At 45.4% G+C, this 18,988-nt stretch overlaps 1 protein-coding gene across 1 annotated transcript; it reads left to right on the top strand.

Moving 5' to 3' along the window:
• The first annotated feature begins 7,420 nt into the window (after positions 1 to 7,420).
• CUNH9orf152 (chromosome unknown C9orf152 homolog) lies at positions 7,421 to 15,433 on the top strand. Its single transcript, XM_070011429.1, has 2 exons — positions 7,421 to 7,802; positions 12,773 to 15,433. The coding sequence occupies exons 1-2, from the start codon at positions 7,610 to 7,612 to the stop codon at positions 13,279 to 13,281; spliced, it is 702 nt and encodes a 233-aa protein (XP_069867530.1). The 5' UTR covers positions 7,421 to 7,609; the 3' UTR covers positions 13,282 to 15,433.
• Positions 15,434 to 18,988: the final 3,555 nt, after the last annotated feature.

The raw sequence follows: 18,988 nt of genomic DNA, 5'->3' as shown, positions 1-18,988 counted from the left end.
AGCCCCTGAGACTTTTATCTCCAATTAACCACCAGAAAACTGGAAGGCTCAAAGTGATAGAGTGCTAGCCTTGAGCAAAAAAGCTCAGAGGCAGTGCCCAAGCCCTGAGTTCAAACCTCATGACCAACTAAAAGGAATTTTTTTTTAAAATCACCTTCTCTCTAGGCCTCTATGGAACCCAATGCAGAAACTGGAATGATGTAATGATATTTACCAGATCATCGAAGATGGTCTTCTGGGAGCAGATGAGTCTTGAAGATAGAACCAAGTTCCAGTTTGTACTCTGACTTCCAACCTGTACTCCATGACCCTTTACTTATACCGATCACAGATATAAAGTCAAGATGATCATATTCTTGGTTATCTGAACTCCATGCCCACAAAGTTCCCAGATGCCCTAGTTATTAATCATTTGGCCTTGCTATATTCTTTCACTTTTGACCTTTACAAACATCGTCCACTGTCCCAAGAGAACTGGTCTAACCAGGGGACACAGCTAAACAGACATGAAAAATGTGCTTCTTTATGACTGCTCAATGTGGAAATGAGGTAGTCTTCCAGACCTATTTTCATCCAGAGATTCTGAGAAGAACCAACCAAGAACAAACTTAAAATAAAACAACAACAACAACAACAACAAAAACCCAACCAATCAACCAAACAAAAAACCTTTGTCACTTAAAGGGCCACTTGCTTTTGGACTAATACAATCTCCCTGGCAGCAAAAGACAAATATAACCAATTACAATATCAGAAAGGACAAATTAAATGCAAAAATCCAAGAGGGAAATTATGCCAGATTGAACAACTTTTACTTAGATAGTTCAATTTGAGTGATTTCTGAAAGCCTAAACAAGTCATTAGCAAAATCTTTTGGTAGCCAAAACTCATTCCTACTATCCTAACTTGAGCCATGCAAGGTGGTTTCTTTAAAAAGACAGTGAGAAGAATGGCCTCATTCTGCTATGACAAAGAGAATTGACTCAAGAACATGCTATCAACACTCCCAAGCATATCCATACAGTGGGCCTCAAAAGCATATCCTCAGGCACTCAGATTCAGAAATTTGCAAAGGAGTTGGGACTGCAAATGTATACATTGACACCTCCTCAACAAAGCTGCCTGGAACAGAGTAATATGACATTTCCATAAATGGTTGTCTAGGAAACATAAGGTGGATGAAGATTCAACAAACAAGCTCTGTACTTTGGTTACCTATGTACCTGTTTCTGAAGTAAGGAGGTCAGGTCTGGCTGGCGCCACATTAGTCACATGGTGGATGGTAGGATCTGGAATCTTATCTTCATGCTGAGGGAAGAAAATCCCCTGCCCATCACCTGCCTCCCAGGTGATGGGCATGCCAAGATCCCTGGAGGCAGGGGTGGGCACCTGGCGGATAGGTTGCTGAATCTGTCATCCAGTGCCTGGGGCTGGAAATTTCCTTGGACCTGACCCCTGCACCAATACTATTTAGGCCTGGACCAGCCAAGCTGCCATTACGCCATGCCACATGTGTCTCCATGATCTTGTCCTGTCTCCTGTGTCCAGGCTCATCTCAGGTCATCATGGCATCCCAATTCAGCTCTCCATTGGAGTGGAATTGGTTTGTGGCTATGATTTTCATGCTTTCTTTCTCTCTAGCTGTTTCCTAATCATGTTAAGTGTATTTGGGGTCTGCAGGCCTTTGTAACCACCTGCATCCTGCTAACTGTATAATAAAGACTCCAATATTCCAACCTTCCAAAATGTGGCTTCTGGGATGATTCACCTTACAACATTTCCACTTTCAACAGTCTGCAGATGGCTGGGCACTGGTGGCTCACATTTGTAATCCTAGCTACTCAGGAGGCTTAGATCTGAGGAACACGGTTTGAAGTGAGCTCATGCAAGAAAGTCCATGAGACTCTTATTTCCAATTAGCTATCAGAAAACTGGAAGTAGCGCTATGGTCAGTGGTAGAGCAGTAGCCTTGAGCAAAAGAGCTCAGGGGCCAAGCCCAGGCCCCAAGTTTAAGTCCTACAACCTACACACACACACACACACACACACACACACACACACACACACACACACACACACACACACACACACACACACACACACACACACACACACACACACACACATGAGTCTACAAGTGTCATTGTGGTTGAAAAATCATTCATTACGAAATAGATTAAGAAACAACAACCTGAAAGATCCCAAAGAAGTCTTCCAAAAGACACAAATGCAGTTGAAATCTTTTGGCGAGGTGGGGGGGGAGGGGGAGGGAAGGCAGAAAATGGCAGGATTTTTCAATGCATTGTATTGGAATTAAGTTAGTCTGCTCCTCAGAGGCAGCTAGCATAGCTGAGCAACACAGCTGTGTCCTGTACCCTGGGCACCAGTCTAATCCAAAGCTCACAGCCTGCATAACAAGATAGGGCAAAACTCACAGAGCCAGCTAAGTCCAAGTTCAACGTCTTTGAAAGTAGATTAGCTTTGCTTCCTTGCAACTGGGTAACAGGCTCAGGGTTCAGGGAGCAGTGCAGAAGGGCAAAGTTCAATTTGTATGAAGACAGGCAGCTGACTATTGGCGGGGAACCAAGGAAGGTGGAGCCTGGAAGCAATCCCTTCCCCGCCCCATCCCCTCCTGTACAACCAGTCCTCAATAAATACAGTTCTGCAGTAGACCCAGTCAGGAATGAGAGGAGGAAAAAGTTTTCTACAGGTAGATAGCTTACCATCCAAACAGCGGTTGTTGGCTCTGAGTGTGCTCCGGACCTCTCCTCTTGTGATTTGAATTCAATTGGTTGGGATGAACTTCAGAAAATGCAATTTTAAAAAGTAACTTAAGTGATTCCTGTGAGTGTGTGTATGTATGTGTTCTGTTGTGTTAAAAACGGTGATTTATTTCTTACAGTCCTGGAGGCTGGGCAATCCAGGATAAAGGCTCTAGCAGGTTTCTAGACTGGTGAGGATCCACTCACTAATTCTAAGAGGGCCTCTTCTTGAGAGGTTGTTACTATGTAGGAATGAGAGTCCTGGGTTCACCTAAAGGCCATGTCACTACAGCTAAGAGAACAGTCCCCAAGAATGTGATCCTGAATTTCTGGGAATGACTTTTCAGTCAACCATCAGATTCAGAATGAATCTGATTAAAAGAAAATGAAGATGATGAATCAGGGGACCAAATCATTCTTAGATTTTAACTTACTTATAAAGATTGCATAAAAACTTGATTAAAATTTGTCAGTCGTGTGTGTGTGTGTGTGTGTGTGTGTGTGTTCGCACGCGCGCGCACACACACACACACACATGCATGAGTGTGCGCACGCGCCCTAGGGCTTACACTTTCAGACTGGGTGATGTCCTGCTCTTGGCTAGTGCTCTACCACTTGAGCCACAGTTCCATTTCTGGCTCTTTTGGTGGTTGATTGAAGATAAGATCTCACAGGCTTTCTTGCCAAGGCTGGCTTTGAACCACAATCCTCAGATCTCAGCCTCCTGAGTAGCTAGGATTAAAGATGTGAGCCACCAGCACCTACCTTTAAAAACATTCAGCAAGTGTTTTGCTATAACAAAAGTGTTGCATTGAATCTCATAAGGCAAATACACTCAGATCACAATAGTTCGGTATGTGAGTTAGAGCGTAGTCAGATGAGATGAGAAAGATGTAGTTTAAATTATATGCTACCAGTTATTAACTGCAGGGTCTGATGTGGGTCTCACTAGGCTTCTCTGAGCCTCTCAGGAGCTTATTTAAATGAATGGGATGTCATATATTACGTGCTTTTGTCTAGTAGATTCATTGGGAGCTACCTGGGTTAATTTGGGGTGTTATGGTAAAGATACTCAGGGATATAACTAACCATAGGTGGCTATCCAGGAAGTGTGGGAAGGTCATGTGGCCCTGAGATGCTTCAGAAGCCCTCTGAACTGCCCAATGTGGGTCCAATAGCAGGATTGTCTCACAGGCCTGGAGGTATCATTGCTAGACCTTCCAATGACCAGAAACTCAAATCATTAACATATCAAACCCTGAACCCTAGACTTTTCTTAATTCTTTGTGTTGCTATTACTCAAAATCACCACTAGAGGGCAAGAAACTTACACTTTCAATGATACTTTAAAAAAAAAGTTCCAATATCTTTTTTTATTAGCTTTAAGTAGTTGAATAGGGTTTTGGTTCAACATGTCAGTTTAGAGTATAATGTGTCATTGATCAAGATACATTGTTCTCCCTCAGTGGACTATTTTTAAACTGGTAAGCTGGAAAAATTACAATTACTAGAATAATAAATGATAATAATAAATGGATAGGTAACATTGGCAGCACATTGTCTAAGGTCTGGACAGCTTCCCTAGATACTTCTTATGCATTTGTTTCATTATTTGTTTCTTTCTCCTCACCTGGTTCTTACCATTTATTATAATGTTACAATTGCTAATTAACTTGATTCATTTTCTTTTCCACCTCTGAAATAGAAGTTTTAGGAGGTTAACATTTGTTTAATTCACTAGTCTGTATCAGGAACCTTCCAACAGCTGAATAAGTACTTTAGTAAGTTAAAAAAAATCTTGACTTCAAAACCAAAGGTAGGAGCCACAGTACACTGCATATTTTGTTATTTGCAGGATTTATAGTGTCTATTTTTAACATATTTTTAGGCACTAAGTTTGGGTGTTCTATACTATTCCTTTGATAACTTTTATATTTTATGCTTTATTTGGGGGAAAAACTGTACCTTTGTGGAAAGAAACTAGTAGTCACTGAAATTAGTATTCTTTTAGGTATTAAGTTTGGTTGCCCTATAGTTTACCTTCAAAAGCTTTTACCCATTTTATTTGGGAGGAAACTTCTTTAGTAGAGTGTACAAAACATTGCCAAAACTATAACCAATAACCATGTCTTGTGTTACCTGAATTATAGGTATTGTAATGGATGAACTTGTGAACTCGTATTCCAACAAATGCTGGTCTCAAGCACTATCCTAAGGACTTTGCATGCTTACAAAAGTGTTGTTTTTGGCCACTAAATTGTTTGCTTTAAAACAGTGAATTTATAGTATGTTAGTTTTAGGTCTATAAAAAGCTTAAGATGGTTGGGCGTGGTGGATCATGCCCATAACCCAGACTAGGTAGGTGTAGATAGGGAAATCACAGTCTGAGGCCAAGCCAGAAAAAAGGTGAGACCCTATCTGAAAAATTACTAAAGCAAAAAGCTGGGGGCATGGCTCAAATTATAGCAAGAGATCAAGTTCAAAACCAGTGTTACCAAAATAAAATAATAAAGTCAAGCACTAAATTCTACCCACATCTTAATACGGAGACCATCCCTTTGGTTAAAATATAACCAAGTGCTATCATTTGTTTCAATTACTCTTTGTATTTTTAAAAGGAAATAAAAGATCAAAGAACTCTCCAAGAAGATAACAATATTCCACTAGAAAATGATAAGATGCCTTTGAACATTATAACAATTGAGTTTGAGAACTGTGTCACAAAATGATCTGAGCTACATTAGGTCCTTGTCCCCACTCAAGTGAAAACGCTAAGCCTGAAGTTTGATCTTTATTTGGTTAAAGTCAAACCAGGTCATTGGGTTGAGTCTTAATCCAATCACTAGTATCTTCATAAAAAGGGGAAAGTTGGACCCATAGATATACAGAGAAAATACATGAAGATGAAGGCTGAAATAAGGAGATACTATTCTCCTCCTCCTCTACCAGCCCCTCCTCTTCCTCTTCTTCCTCCTCCATCCCCTCCTTTTCCTCTTCTTCCTCCTCTTCCTCCTCCTCCACCACCACCTCCACCTCCTCTACCACCAATACCACCTCTTCTTCCTCCTCTACCACCTCTTCTTCCTTCTCCTCTTCCTCCACCACCACTACCCCCTCTTCTTCCTCCTCTTCCTCATCCTCTTCTTCCTCCACCACCTCCACCTCCTCTTCCTCTTCTTCCTCATTCTCCTCCACCATTCCCCCTTCTTTCTTCTCCTCCTCCACCACCTCCACCCTCTTCTTCCTCCTCTACCACCACCAACTTCCTTTTCTTCATTGTGACAAGACCTCACTATATAACCCAGGCAATCCCAGAACTTGTTTTGTATCTCAGGCTGTCCTGGAACTCAACATCTTCCCTCTGCCACTTCCCAAGCGCTGGGATTCCAGTGTGTTCTACCATGCTTCAGATAACTCTTTTAGAAGTTACAGAACCCAAAGGATTACCAGCAAACCCTCAGACATAAGGTATGAGGCACAGAACAGATTCTCCCTCACAGCCTCCCACCGGAAGGAACCAATCCTGCTGATACCTTGATCTTGGATGTCTACCCTCCAAAACCAGGAGATGAAAATAAAAAGTAAAGGGTGGCGGGGGTGGGGTGGGGTGGGGGGGGAAGCCCATAATTTTTAACCTACCCAGTTTGTGAGGTTTTGTTATATTGACCTTAACAAGCTAACACATTATCTGGGGATGATTTATTTCCCCTCCACTGTCTGCTCAACCTCAGTAAGCATCTGGGGCAGCTGACAATCTATATGCATATTAGAAGAAAAGAAAGGATTTCCTCCACCAAGAACAGCAAGGGTAAGTCAAAGCTTCTGTAAGAAAGGGGGCAGGGTGCTGGCATCTTCAGAGATGGTAAGGTTGGCCAGCAAGGGGTTAGGGTACACCTATAGCTTCAGGCAAGATAAACACCAACTGCTAGGCTAGTGGCACGGGAACTGTCACAGGTGGGGTTGGCAAAAGGCCCAGGCTTGGTCCCTATGGCAGACTTTGGGGCTGGGTTTTCACCTGGGTTGTGTGTTTAAGACTGAGTGGAGATTTGAGGGGAGATCTTTGTGCTGAATTCTCCCAGTACATGGCCAGAGCACGACCATTCGGAGCCCCAGCTTTGGAGGCACAGGAAGCTGCAAACCAATCCAGCAGGTTTTGAGGAACCACCAAGGCTAGATCAAAATTGTGTGACCTCGTGAGCCCAGCTCCAGCTCTGCCAGGAAACGGAGCACTTCGCTGGAGCTCTTGGAATTGGAATCTAACCTGAGATCCAGCAGGAAAGGCCTCAGAATAAGGCTCCCAGCACCCCAGCTGCTACACCTGCATCCCTCCTCAGCTCCCCACACCGGCCTCCTCCAGGCCGCCTCCCACCCTTGTCTCTCCTTTGCCTGCCTGCTCCCACGCTTACCGCTCACCCTGTTATCTCCTCTTGTCACTATTTCCTTCCCCCTCCTCTACCCCTTTCTTGCCCCCTCCTCAGTCCCACCTCTTGACATTTCTTTTCCTCTTTCCTCTCCTTTCCCACCTCCCTGCTTCTCCCTCTCTACTTTTTTCTCTGTTCTTTTGTCTCCTTTTCATTCTCTTCCCTCCCTCCCTCCCTCCCTCCCTCCCTCCCTCCCTCCCTCCCTTCCTTCCCTCCTTCCGCACTACTAGGGTTTAAACTCCAGACCTTGTACTTGAGTTCCCTTCCCCCTTAACTTTCTATCTTCTCTCCACACTGCCTTTCTCCTTTCCGCCCTCCTTTTGGCCCCATCATTTCTCCTCCCTCCCACTGCATTCCCCCTCCTTCCTTCTTTTACTTCCCTCCCCCTGCCTCACACCTCACCATTTACTTTCCTCCCGGATCCGGATGAAGGGGTTGGCCTGTCCCTGCCCTGCCCTGCCCCACTTCTGGCAGCTCGGGGCTCCATTCATGGCTGAGAGCTCTGGGACTCAGGCCCCTGGCCAAGGGCCTTCTGTCAGCATCCAGTTTCTGCGAGCCCAGTATGAAGGCCTGAGGAGGCAGCAGAGGACCCAGGCCCACCTCCTGGTGCTCCCCAAAGGTATGGCTGGGTAGGTGCTGGGCAAGGAGGGGACTAGCTGTGCATAGAACAGATGGCTGAGCTTCCTGGAGGGCAGAACATGAGTGTCTGCCAGCCTCCTGATAGGGGAAAGCAGAATTGCTAGAACAAACATTACTGGATAGGAGCAGTTCTGCTCAGTCTGTCCCAGGGCCAACTGCAAAGAGCCTCAGCCAGTGTTCCAGCCAGGGGTGGCATTCGTGGCTTTCTGCTTCTGATCTTGCTAGACTGGTCAGCCTGGAAAGCTGGGCTTGGACCCCACTGCTAGGCCAGGGGGAGATGGGGATTCCACTTCCTGCCTAGATCTAACAGAAGCACTTCCAGCAAACCAGAGAAATTAGCGTTGGAGAAAGAAGGTGTGATGTTTCCCAACATTCTGGGAACTGGCTGCAGCAGGGCTCTGGGCAGCCATCAGGCACCCAGGCTCACCCAGCCTCCCACAGCCATCAGGAAGGTTGGGTCAGAGAGAAAAGCAACCCCCTCCTGGCAGGAAGAAGCCCCAGTTTGGGGGATTCAAAGTTCATTCTGAGAGGAAGTCCAGGCGCATGGGGCTTAGGAAATAAGTGGTTGTCAAATTCTAGTCTTTATCCTAGCATAGAGAAGAGAAGATCATGGGAGAAAGGATGGTCTGTGAAAGGTCAAAGCCATGCCCAGAGAGCTTGTGCAAACATGTGTAATTAGTTCCAAAGACTTCTGTGATCTATCTTTTGCTGTACCAGGTTGGAAGGGAGCCAGGGGGTAGAGGCTCCTCCCTACTCAGGGCAGGAAGTGGCCCTCAAAAGACCACCAAAAGGAGGCTTTGAAGAGATGAAAGGGGCTTCTCAGAGCTGAGGAGACTTTCTCATTACTTGGACTGGTACCAACCCAGATCCAGATGAAGGGAACTGGAGTAGCCAGTTAGGAGTATCTCTGCTGTACATAAGTTGGAAAGTTCCTAAGCGCTATCCTTTCTTCAGTTGGTCATTCAGCAAGCATTCATTCAGTTGACCTCCAACTGATGAAAACATCATGTTTAACAGGCTTGCAAATCAGACTCACAAATTCAGATACTTACCAAACATTATTCAAACACATCTCCAATTCAGTATAACCCCCAAGAATTCACCATTCCTGGTCCCTAACCCTTCCTGCTGCCTTTCTCCTACACTTAGTAACTCAATGCTTCCTCTCTGTCACTAGTGTAATAATACCATAAAGGTTAGACAAGGAAGGCTCCTGACCACAGGCAAGGTTGGGAATCTTTCAGAATATAAGCCATCTGCCAAGTCTTTCTCTCTCTATCTCTCTCTGTCTCAGTCTCTCTCTCCCTGTCTCTCTGTCCCTGTCTCTCTTTCATCTCTTTTGTTTTAACAGAGGGTCTTGCTAGCTAGCACCAACTAGCCTCAAAATGAAGATCTGCCTGCCTCACTCTCCCAAGTGCCAGTATTCTAGATGTGTTCCACCATGTCTAGCTACAAGTTAGAGTTAAAAGATAAGCATGGTATGCATTGTCCCAATTAGGCATGGTGGTACATACCTTTATTCCCAGCTACTCAGGAGGCAGACGCAGGCAGCTTGCCAGTTTGGGGTGAGCCTAGTAAAAGGTAGTAAGAGGTAGTAAAACCCTATGTCAAAAACAAAAGAGCTGGGAATGTAGTTCAAGTGGGAGAGCATTTATCTAATGTGATACCCTATGTTCAGTCCCCAATATTATAATAAAAGAAAAACTCTTGTGCTCTTGGCTTGCATAGAGATGGAGCAGGTACTATTCCAAAGACATGGAGGAGACACCCACAGAAGAGCCTGCTCTGAGACCAAAGGCCTTGGGTACCTCCCACTGTTTGCTCTCCTGTTCTCTGTGGACCCAGGCTGGACTGACAGTTGAGCAGGCCCTGCTATGAATTCATAGCTCTGTCTATCCTTCCTGAGCCCTTTCCTGCTAGACTCACAGTGGGGGAGGATTCTAGTTCCCAGGTTTTCCCATCATGCCCTGTTCCTCCCTTGTTCTCAAATAAGTCCTTAGTATTTTGAACATCGTGAAGGCTTCCCTGCATGTTTCATTAAGAATAGAGTGTGGTTTCAAATAAGTTGTCTTCAGTCTTCCCACTGGAGCTCACATACAGGACAGCCGCTGTTTGCAGAGATGAATTGCCTCTGCTCTCTCTCTTCTGTTTCTTTTGAACTCCTGGAACTGAGCTCTGGGGTTTCCTTCTAACTTTATTCCTCTAATACTATGCCCGCACTCTTTCTCTGCACTTGGTTACCCATAGAGCCTTCTGTGGTCAGAGGTGCCAGAACCCTCAAGCAATTTTGACATCTCAGAGGGGCCAAGGTTTTTCACCAGCCTACTTCTGACAGGAAAATGCCACTCAGGCATTCCCACAAGTTTCACATCCTGCTGCACAGAATGGTTTTAAAAAATGCCTCTGAGGGGGCTGGGAAGGTGGTTCAGTGGTAGAGCACTTGCCTTGCATGCCTGAGGCCCTGGGTTCAATTCCTCAGCACCACATAAGCAAAAAGAAAAAAGCCGGAAGTGGCGCTGTGGCTCAAGTGGTAGAGCGCTAGCCTTGAGCTGAAGAGCTGAGGGACAGTGCCCAGGCCCAGAGTTCAGGCCCCACGACCGGACCCCCCCCCAAAAAAATGCCTCTGAGCTGGTAGCTCATACCTGTCATCCTAGCTACTCAGGAACCCAAGATCTGAGGATCACAGTTCAAAGCTAGCCCAGGCAGAAAAGCCCATGAGACGCACATGTCCAATTAACCACTAAAAAGCTGAAAATTGTGCTGTGACTCAAGTGGTAAAGTGCATAAAAACTTGTGCATAAAAACTCAATGATGATGCTCAGACCCTGAGTTCAAGCTCCAGGATGGCATACACAATAAAAGCTCCTGAGAAAGAAGGGAGACATCTGCCTCCCTGCCTCTCTGAAGCTAGTTCAGAGAAAAGCAGTAACAAAGCCAGTGTATGAGGACTAGAAAGATAATGATTAGTTCTCTATAAGAGCTGCCTTGAACAAAAGACCTTAGGGACAGTGCTCAGGCCCTGAGTTCAAGCCCCATGACCGGCAAAAAAAAGAAAGAAAGAAAGAAAGAAAGAAAGAAAGAAAGAAAGAAAGAAAGAAAGAAAGAAAGAAAGAAAGAAAGAAAGAAAGAAAGAAAGAAAGAAAGAAAGAAAGAAGGAAAAGAGTGAAGAGGAGAAGGAAACAAATAAACCATAACAGTGAACCACTGTCTTGAGTGGTAAATTCATTATCTGATGCTCAGGACAAAACTTACTCCAAGTTAGTCCCTAAATTAAGAATAATGTTTCCTCTTAGTGAGTATATATGAATCCATGTGTGTGAGTGTGTTAACCAGCTTTCCATTGGTATGATGAAATACCAAAGAGATTTAGCTCAAAAGGAAGGATGTTTTATGCTAACTTATGCTTTCAGTGTTTCAGTCCATGGTCTATGGTAGGCCAGGTTGTTTTAGGTCTGGGATAGTACCCTGTGTCAAGACAGAAGAATGTGATGAAGGAGGTTTGTCGCCTCATGGTGGCCAGGAAACAATGACAGAGAATGAGACTGGAGACTCTTTCTTCCAATAAGCCCTACTCCCAAAGTTTCCATCAGCTCCAAATACTACTACAAGCTTGTGACCAAAACATTAACACGTGGGCCTCAGGGGGTTATTTGAGATTCAAACTACAGCACTGTGTGTGTGTGTGTGTGTGTGTGTGTGTGTGTGTGTGTGTGTGTGTGTGTGTGTGTGTGTGTGCGCGCGCGTTCATGTGCACATGCACATGCATTCTGGCCTCAAATGTTAGTACTCATTTTTCTTAAAGTTCCCATTCTTGCTTCAGTTTTTTTTGTTTGCTTTGATTTGTGCCTGATCTGGGGCTTGAACTCAGGACCTGGATGCTATTCTTGAGGTTTTTTTTGCTTAAGGATAGTGATCTACCACTTGGGCCACAGTCACACTTCTGGATTTTCTGGTAGTTAATTGGAAATAAGAGTCTTGTGGGCTTGGGTGGGGGGTGTTGGGGGGGGCGGCCCTGGACTGGCTTCAAACTGCAACCTTCAGATCTCAGCCTCCTGAGTAGCTAGGATTATAGGTGTGAGCCACTGGCACCTGGATTTTGCTTCTTCTTCCTTTTTTTTTTTTTTGTCAGTCATGGGGCTTGACCTCTGGGCCTAGGCGCTGTCCCACAGCTCTTCAGCTCAAGGCTCTATCACTTGGGCCAAAGCACCACTTCCGGCTTTTTCTGCTTTTGTGGTACTGAGGAATCGAACTCAGGGCCTCATGCATGCAAGGCAAGTACTCTACCACTGAGCCACCAGCCCTTGCTTCATTTTTTGACCTTTTATTATGCTTGAGTTTTTCCAAACCATTGTCTAAAATCTGGACTTCCTTTTCATTTCTTTTATTGGTAGTACTGGGGTTTGAACACAGGGCCTTTTGTTTGTTAAGCAAGATAAGGTTTTCCTGATTTTGACACAAGTGTGAGGCACCATGCCTGAAGGGAATTTTAATATATTTGCTTATTTTCTTTCTGTTCTTCTACGACACATCCATGAAACTGTGAGGTTTTGTCTCAGTGTTATAGATTCATTTATGGATTAAATACGTTACATGAGACCTGGCACATATTAAGTACTCTCTCTCTCTCTCTCTCTCTCTCTCTCTCCATATGTATATGTGTGTGTGTGTGTGTATGTATATGTATATATAGAGAGAGAGAAAGAGAGAGAACAAGTAATTGTGTGAAAGTTCATATGTTGAGGTGGTTCGTGTGTGTGAATGAGAGAGAGAGGGGGGGGATGTATCAGGAAACCATGTATGTGCCCATGTGTGTATGGACAGATGCTGTGTTTGGCACATTTGGCCCCCTTGACATTCTAGCCTTACTTCAGCTGATGGGTCTAGAGCCCTAAGTGATAGCTGTCCACTTTACCTCTCAGTAATGAAACTGTGTGTACCTTCTCTTCTCAGGAGGGAGCCCTTCTCCTGCGGAATCCATGATCAGTGCTGTGTGGATTAACAAGGAGAGAAGGCGCTCACTGCCCCCGGAAGAGCCTGAGCTGGGGCTGGAAGGGAAGCCAGAAGAAACTGAGGGAAGCGGTCTTCAGGCACCTGAGTCACTGTGGCACACACATCTAGAGATGCATCGTGTGGTCCAAACCTGCCACCAGGAAACTAGTCATCAGTTCATGGCAAATGATCAACTTGCAGCATCCAATCAAAGCCTCCCTTCTAAGGGAGATGCACACTGGTGCGAAAATAATCAGAAGAGCCAGCCCGAGGCAGCTCAGTGTCAATGTCATGTGGTTACTACCCAAACAAAGGCAATGGAATCCACCTTAACAACCAGTATCCAGTACCCCCCTTTTACAATGAACTCCCACAGGTCTGGCAAACCAGCTCACTACCCATTTCCTCAGAGGAAAACACCCCGAATCTCCCAGGCTGCCCGAAACTTGGGCTTATATGGCCCTGTCTAAAGCTCTGGACTTAGCAAGATGTCTCAGCCTTGAGGCCATCTGTGGGCTCATGAAAAACAAATCAGAAAGACAGAGCCATACCAGAGCTAGGAGAAAGAAAGGATGGACACAACTGTCAGCCATGAAGTTCACAGTGGGAACAGGATTTTGTCTTCCAGAATACGAGACCCTGCCCCTAGTCAGAGGGCTCACCATCCATTCAGAACGAAAGAGTATTGTCTGATCAGTGCCATCCTTCTGTGCTTATATAAAAAAGACACTGCTAAGCCTTGTATGCCATTCGTGGGGCAGAAGGAGGGGTACAGAACACCTAATCCATCCCAGAAGAACACCTACTCCCTAAGAGTGGAGAATTTTTTTTGATTTGGTCAGTCATGGTGCTTGAACTCTGGGCGCTGTCCCTCAGCTCTTCAGCTCAAGCTAGCACTCTACCACTTGAGCCACAGCACCAATTCTGGTTTTCTGGTGGCTTATTGGAGATAAGAGTCTTACAGACTTTCCTTCCTGGCGTTGAACTGCAATCCTCAGAGCTCAACCTCCTGAGTAGCTAGGATTACAGATGTGAGCCACGGGCGCCCAGCTTAGAGAGTGGAGAATTTTCAAACATGAAGGAACTCTAGCCAAGAGACTGCCTTGGCAATGCCATTCAGGAGGCAATCTCATTTTCAGTATTTCTTGACTCCTCATATATTCTGAGGTAAAAAAAAAAATGAACTCAGAGAATTCAGGACCCTTTATGGGCTGTTGGACCTGAGGACTTAGAGTTAGTACATTCAGTAGTAGTGACTGCAGCATTTCCTTATGAACCTCCTGAAGCATGGTTATCCTGGGTAAAGTCAGCCATGTCAATGCCACCTACCATTATGTGTGTTTAAGGTTAGCTATAAGCTGCCACTAAGACTGTATGTTCTGGCCTCGTGGTAGATTTATTTCCTTCTCTCCTTCACTCTCTTCCTTCTTTCTACAACTCCTCCTCTTCCTCCTCCTCCTCCTCCTCCTCCTCCTCCTCCTCCTCCTCCTCCTCCTCCTCCTCCTCCTCCTCCTCCTCCTCCTCCTCCTCCTTCTCCTCTTTCTCCTTCTTTTGTCTATTGTGGGGCTTGAACTCAGGGCCTGGGCACTGTCTCTGAGCTCTTTGTTCAAGGCTAGCACTCTACCACTTGGAACCACAACAGCACTTCCGGTTTTCTGGTGGTTAATTGGAGATGAGTCTCACAGACTTTCCTCATTGGGCTGGCTTGGAATCAAGATGTTCAGATCTCAGCCTCCTGAGTAGCTAGGATTACAGGTGTGAACCACTGGCACCTGGATCCTTCTTTCTTCTTTTTCAACCATTTTCCTCTCTACAAATTAACTTCACAATTAAAAAAAAAATCACTATCAATCATTGAAGATATACAGTGATGGGTACACAAATAATAAAAGACTAAATAATGATAATGATGATGATGATAATGATGATGGTGATGGTGATGGTGATGGTGATGATGATAATTGTAAAATAAAAGCTCCTAGAAATCCCCCCCCCTCACTCCTTATCATTCTAGCTAGGATCACTTAGGTCTTTCCTGGGATCCAATATGTGTTTTAAATCTAGACAAAGTGTTGCTTGAGTTGTGGGGAAGAGAGCCTGTGGTTAAATTTTAGTAATGACATTCAACCTGATATTAACCTCTTATCAGGTATTTTCTCTATGTATACCTGCTCCTCCTGGACCACCAGAAATCCATGCCAATTTGGAAATTTATTATGACTCCTTTTCTGAATGATTCATAAGATGCAGCTGTTTTTAAGCCTCTGGTAACAATTAAGGAAACTTTCTGAAAGAAACTTTGTCTGTTGCTTTTCTTTGAAAGAAGAGTCCCACAAGCCCCGCCAGCCCAGGCAGAAAGTCCGTAAGACTCTTATCTCCAATTTCTTTTCTCATCCTTGCTCCCCAGGCTCCCGCAGGTCTGGCAGCATGTGCAGGGCACCTGTATCCTGTGGGCGAGTTGGCAGAAAGCACGTGGAATGGGGAATCTGCACACCTAGTTTTAATCCAACTACTTTTTGGCCTGTGATTTGGACCTAGTTACTTAGCCTCTCAGTTTAGAACCCATCAGCTGTCATGTAAGAGAGATCATACTTGCGTTAAAGTTCCAAGCACTCTCAATAAGAGACTGTGGTTGTCTCTCTCACTCTGTGTGTGTGTGTGTGTGCCTGGTACTCTACCACTTGAGCCACAACTCTACCTCTGGCCTTTAGACACTTCATTGAAGATATGAGTCTCATAGATTTTTCTGCCTAGCTTTGAACTGAGCCTCAGATCTCAGACTAGATACTCAGACCTCAGCCTCCTAAGTAGTTAAGATTACAGGCATGAGCCACCAAAAGATTTTATATACACCCATATCGATATATATATATATATATATATGCATACACATGTATGCATGTATTCATACATATATGTACACATAAACATATCTTACAAGCTTCTGGGGCTGCAGACTGCTCCTGCCAAGAGCACTGAACCAGAACAATCTGTTTGTCAGTCAATCAATGTACACAAACATACATTCACTACTAGCACACTTATCTTCCTACCAACTCCTGGACTGTCAAACTGCTCCTGGCAAAGTGCTCAGATTACTGTGGGTGCTGTCACACAAGGCAGGGCTCTGGTTTTTCTTCCTGTGGTCAGAATTGGAACTAACCTCTCCATGCTCTCAATGCTAGCAGAAACAGGAGCCAGGAAAGATGAAAAAAAAAACCTATGAAACTTCCACACGGGGGAGTCTCTTTTCAGGAGTATGGTAGGCTGGGGGTCCCTGAAGTCAAGTAATCAGACTGATGCAAGACCTGTAATGCAAGCCACATGACTGCTGCACCAAAAGTCTCCATCTTCTCTGGCAGGGGGCAGGTGCCCCAGGCTCCAGTTGCCTGGCTGCACGTATACATGGTGACCTTTGCTGGGTTATCAGCTAAAGTTTCAGATTTCATCCTGGGGAAGGGCCAGGGAGAGAGGCGGGTGATTTTGCTCAGCTGGGAACAGAAAAGGTCTTTAAAACCTGTAACTGCCACAAACCTGGTTGGGTGGTCTTTGTCATCATCGTGGGTGGTGCTGTTGGGGTCTTTATCTACGTGTTTTCCTCTTCCTGGTCGTCCTCCTCCTAGTTCTCCTCCTCCTCCAAGTTCTCCTCCTCCTCCTCCTCCTCTCCTTCCCCCTACCCCCTCCCATTCTCTCCCTACCTCCTTCCTCCTTCTCTGCTAGAGGCAGGCTCCTCCCCAAGCTGGTTAGTGTGGGTCACTCCCTATTATTAAAGCTGAATATGCCACTTCTGAAGACTTAAAACTTTTTTTTTCTTGGGGGGGCGGGGAAGGGGGTTGGTCATGGGTTTGAACTAAAGGCCTAGGGCTGTCCCTGAGCTCTTTAACTCAAGACTAGCACTCTACCACTTGAGCCACAGCACCACTTCTGGTTTTCTGGTGGTTTATTGGAGATAAGACTCTCATGGGCTTTTCCTGCCTGGGCTGGCTTTGAACTGCAATCCTTAGATCTCAGCTTCCTGAGTAGCTAGGATTACAGGTGTGAGACGCTGGTGCCCAGCAACTTAAAGCTTTTTTCAATTTAAAAACACTCCATCTCAGAGTCAAGTCAAATCCACCAAGAGCTTCCCACTGCCCTCTCTCTTGTACCATTTAGCTAGAGGAGAGGGGGCATAGTCTTCTCCCTCAGCGCCTATTCTTGCTCCTCTGCGAAGGCAGGTAGCAGCCTGGTAGGAAGACTAGAAAGGACAAATGAACAATGAAACTCAGGCAGCCACACTCCAGAGTCTGAACTCTTCCTTACGTTCCTGCTTCTTTCTGACTTTCTCCTTTCTGTATTTCCATAGCTGAAGCCCCCTTCAGACAGATGCAATCTGGTAGAAATGGCTAATAGAGACATTGGTGCTTTGATCTAGAGGCCAGGGAGAGCTGGAGAATATTTTCTAAATATTCCTTCCTAAAACCCAACCTTTCCCCAGCTTTGCAGTGGTGGGTAACCCTCCCTTTATTGTTGAAAAAGATCTGAATCACTCACAGTGTTTCCAGTCTGACCCCAGATTCCTGGAAGCCTTCCCCACAGGCAGTGACCATTCTCCTCCCACAGTGAATGAGCCACATGACTCCTCAGCACAGTGGGTTCAAGGGACTGCACGATTTGTGGCAATGATACCAAGTTCCCCCTTCCCCTTCCATTCAGAAAGAGGATACACTCACCATGTATCATTAATGCTTTCATCTCTCTTTTGTCTGCTCCTTGATGAATCCATCACCTGGTTCTGTTGGCATCCACCCTGTGGGTTCCCTAAATCCAGGATCATAATCAAGACTTGGCAGTACACCAACCCCTCAACCTTACCCTAAGTAATAGAAGGAGGAAAATAACAATTGTGGGGAAAGCTGTGGCTTCTGCCAACTCAACCTGAAGAGTCTTTAAAGTGAGCCTGAGCTGAGCTAGAAGTCAGTAGGAGGACTGGATTCAGATCAGGATCATTTCAACTCTTTGTGTTTCTGTTAAGCGCATCTCCTTTCTGGGCTGGGTAGGCCTTGGTTTTCAGCATGGGTTTTTCTTTTTTGAGGCAGGTGATTCTAATATCCTAGTGTGCTGACACCTACTGACTTGGGGCCACATTGATTACAAAAGAAGCACAAAGTTGCTCAGAAATGGAGGTCAAATATAGCACTTTCCAGAATCATCAATGTTCCCAGTCCTTTGGACCTTATGCTTATTCTACTTGACTTTATCTAGGAGATGAGGAAGAAAAGATGCGGGAGGCTCTCCTGTGGGAAGCAGCTCTAAGTCTCCTTTTTATCACCACAGCTCTGTGAATGAAAAGATCAGGAAGGGATCGAGCCAACATACAGGTCCTGACAGAGGTCCCTGACTGTATCCTTAGGCCCATCTCTGAGGACCTTCCTTTGGGATGTGGTAATCAAGGGAGGGAAACCAGGTGTCTGACCTTATCATGATGTGGAACCAGAAGTAGGTTGATAGCCACTTGTGTTGGAGATTTCTCCCAGGTGAGCATTGTTCTTGAGTGAACTAGAATAAGAATCAGGTTGCACTGAGAGATGACAAAGAGGAAGGTTTGGGTTAGGAAGGCCTAGACAGGGCTGTCCAAGAGACACCCAAAAACTCTCCCACTGAGCTATACCCCAAAACCAGATTAGTTCTAAGCAGTCAGTGAGAGACTTAAGCTCTCTTTCCTGTTGTTCTGTTACCTTTAGACCCTTGCTGTTATGGACCTGGCCCAGCCTTAGGAAACGAAGATTCAGTAAATCCATCTACTGAAAACATAGGTGGCTTCATTCCCTGGATCTCCAGTGACAGTGTGTTTTCCCCTTCAGGAACTAAGGCAGATAGCAGACCAAGATTAAGAAATAAAAGTTCAGCAGGACGCTGGTGGCTCATGCCTGTAATCCTAGCTACTCAGGAGGCTGGGATCTGAGGATCATGGTCAAAGCCAGCATGGGCAGGGAAGTCCAAGGGACTCATCTCCAATAAACCACTCAGAAAACTGGAAGTGGCGTTGTAGCTCAAGTGGTAGAGTGCTCGCCTTGAGCTGAAGAGCTGAGGGACAGCACCCAGGCCCAGAGTTCAAGCCCCATGACCACTCCCCACCCCCAAAAAAGCAGATTAAAGTTGAATATCACTCCTCGCTGTCCTCTGTTCTTTCCCATAGTT

Source organism: Dipodomys merriami, unplaced genomic scaffold (genome assembly GCF_024711535.1).
Source record: "Dipodomys merriami isolate MVZ:Mamm:240054 unplaced genomic scaffold, mDipMer1.0.p SCAF_11, whole genome shotgun sequence".
NCBI classification, from domain to species: Eukaryota; Metazoa; Chordata; class Mammalia; order Rodentia; family Heteromyidae; genus Dipodomys; species Dipodomys merriami.
The sequence above is the reverse complement of the archived record's forward strand: the minus strand, read 5'-3'. Positions and strand labels throughout refer to the sequence as shown.

Excerpts from the sequence above, each read along its gene's own strand:
- CUNH9orf152 (XM_070011429.1), top strand. The coding sequence starts at position 7,610 with ATGAAGGGGTTGGCCTGTCCCTGCCCTGCCCTGCCCCACTTCTGGCAG. Across the intron at positions 7,803-12,772 it reads CCTCCTGGTGCTCCCCAAAG|GAGGGAGCCCTTCTCCTGCG; the intron begins GTATGGCTGGGT and ends TTCTCTTCTCAG.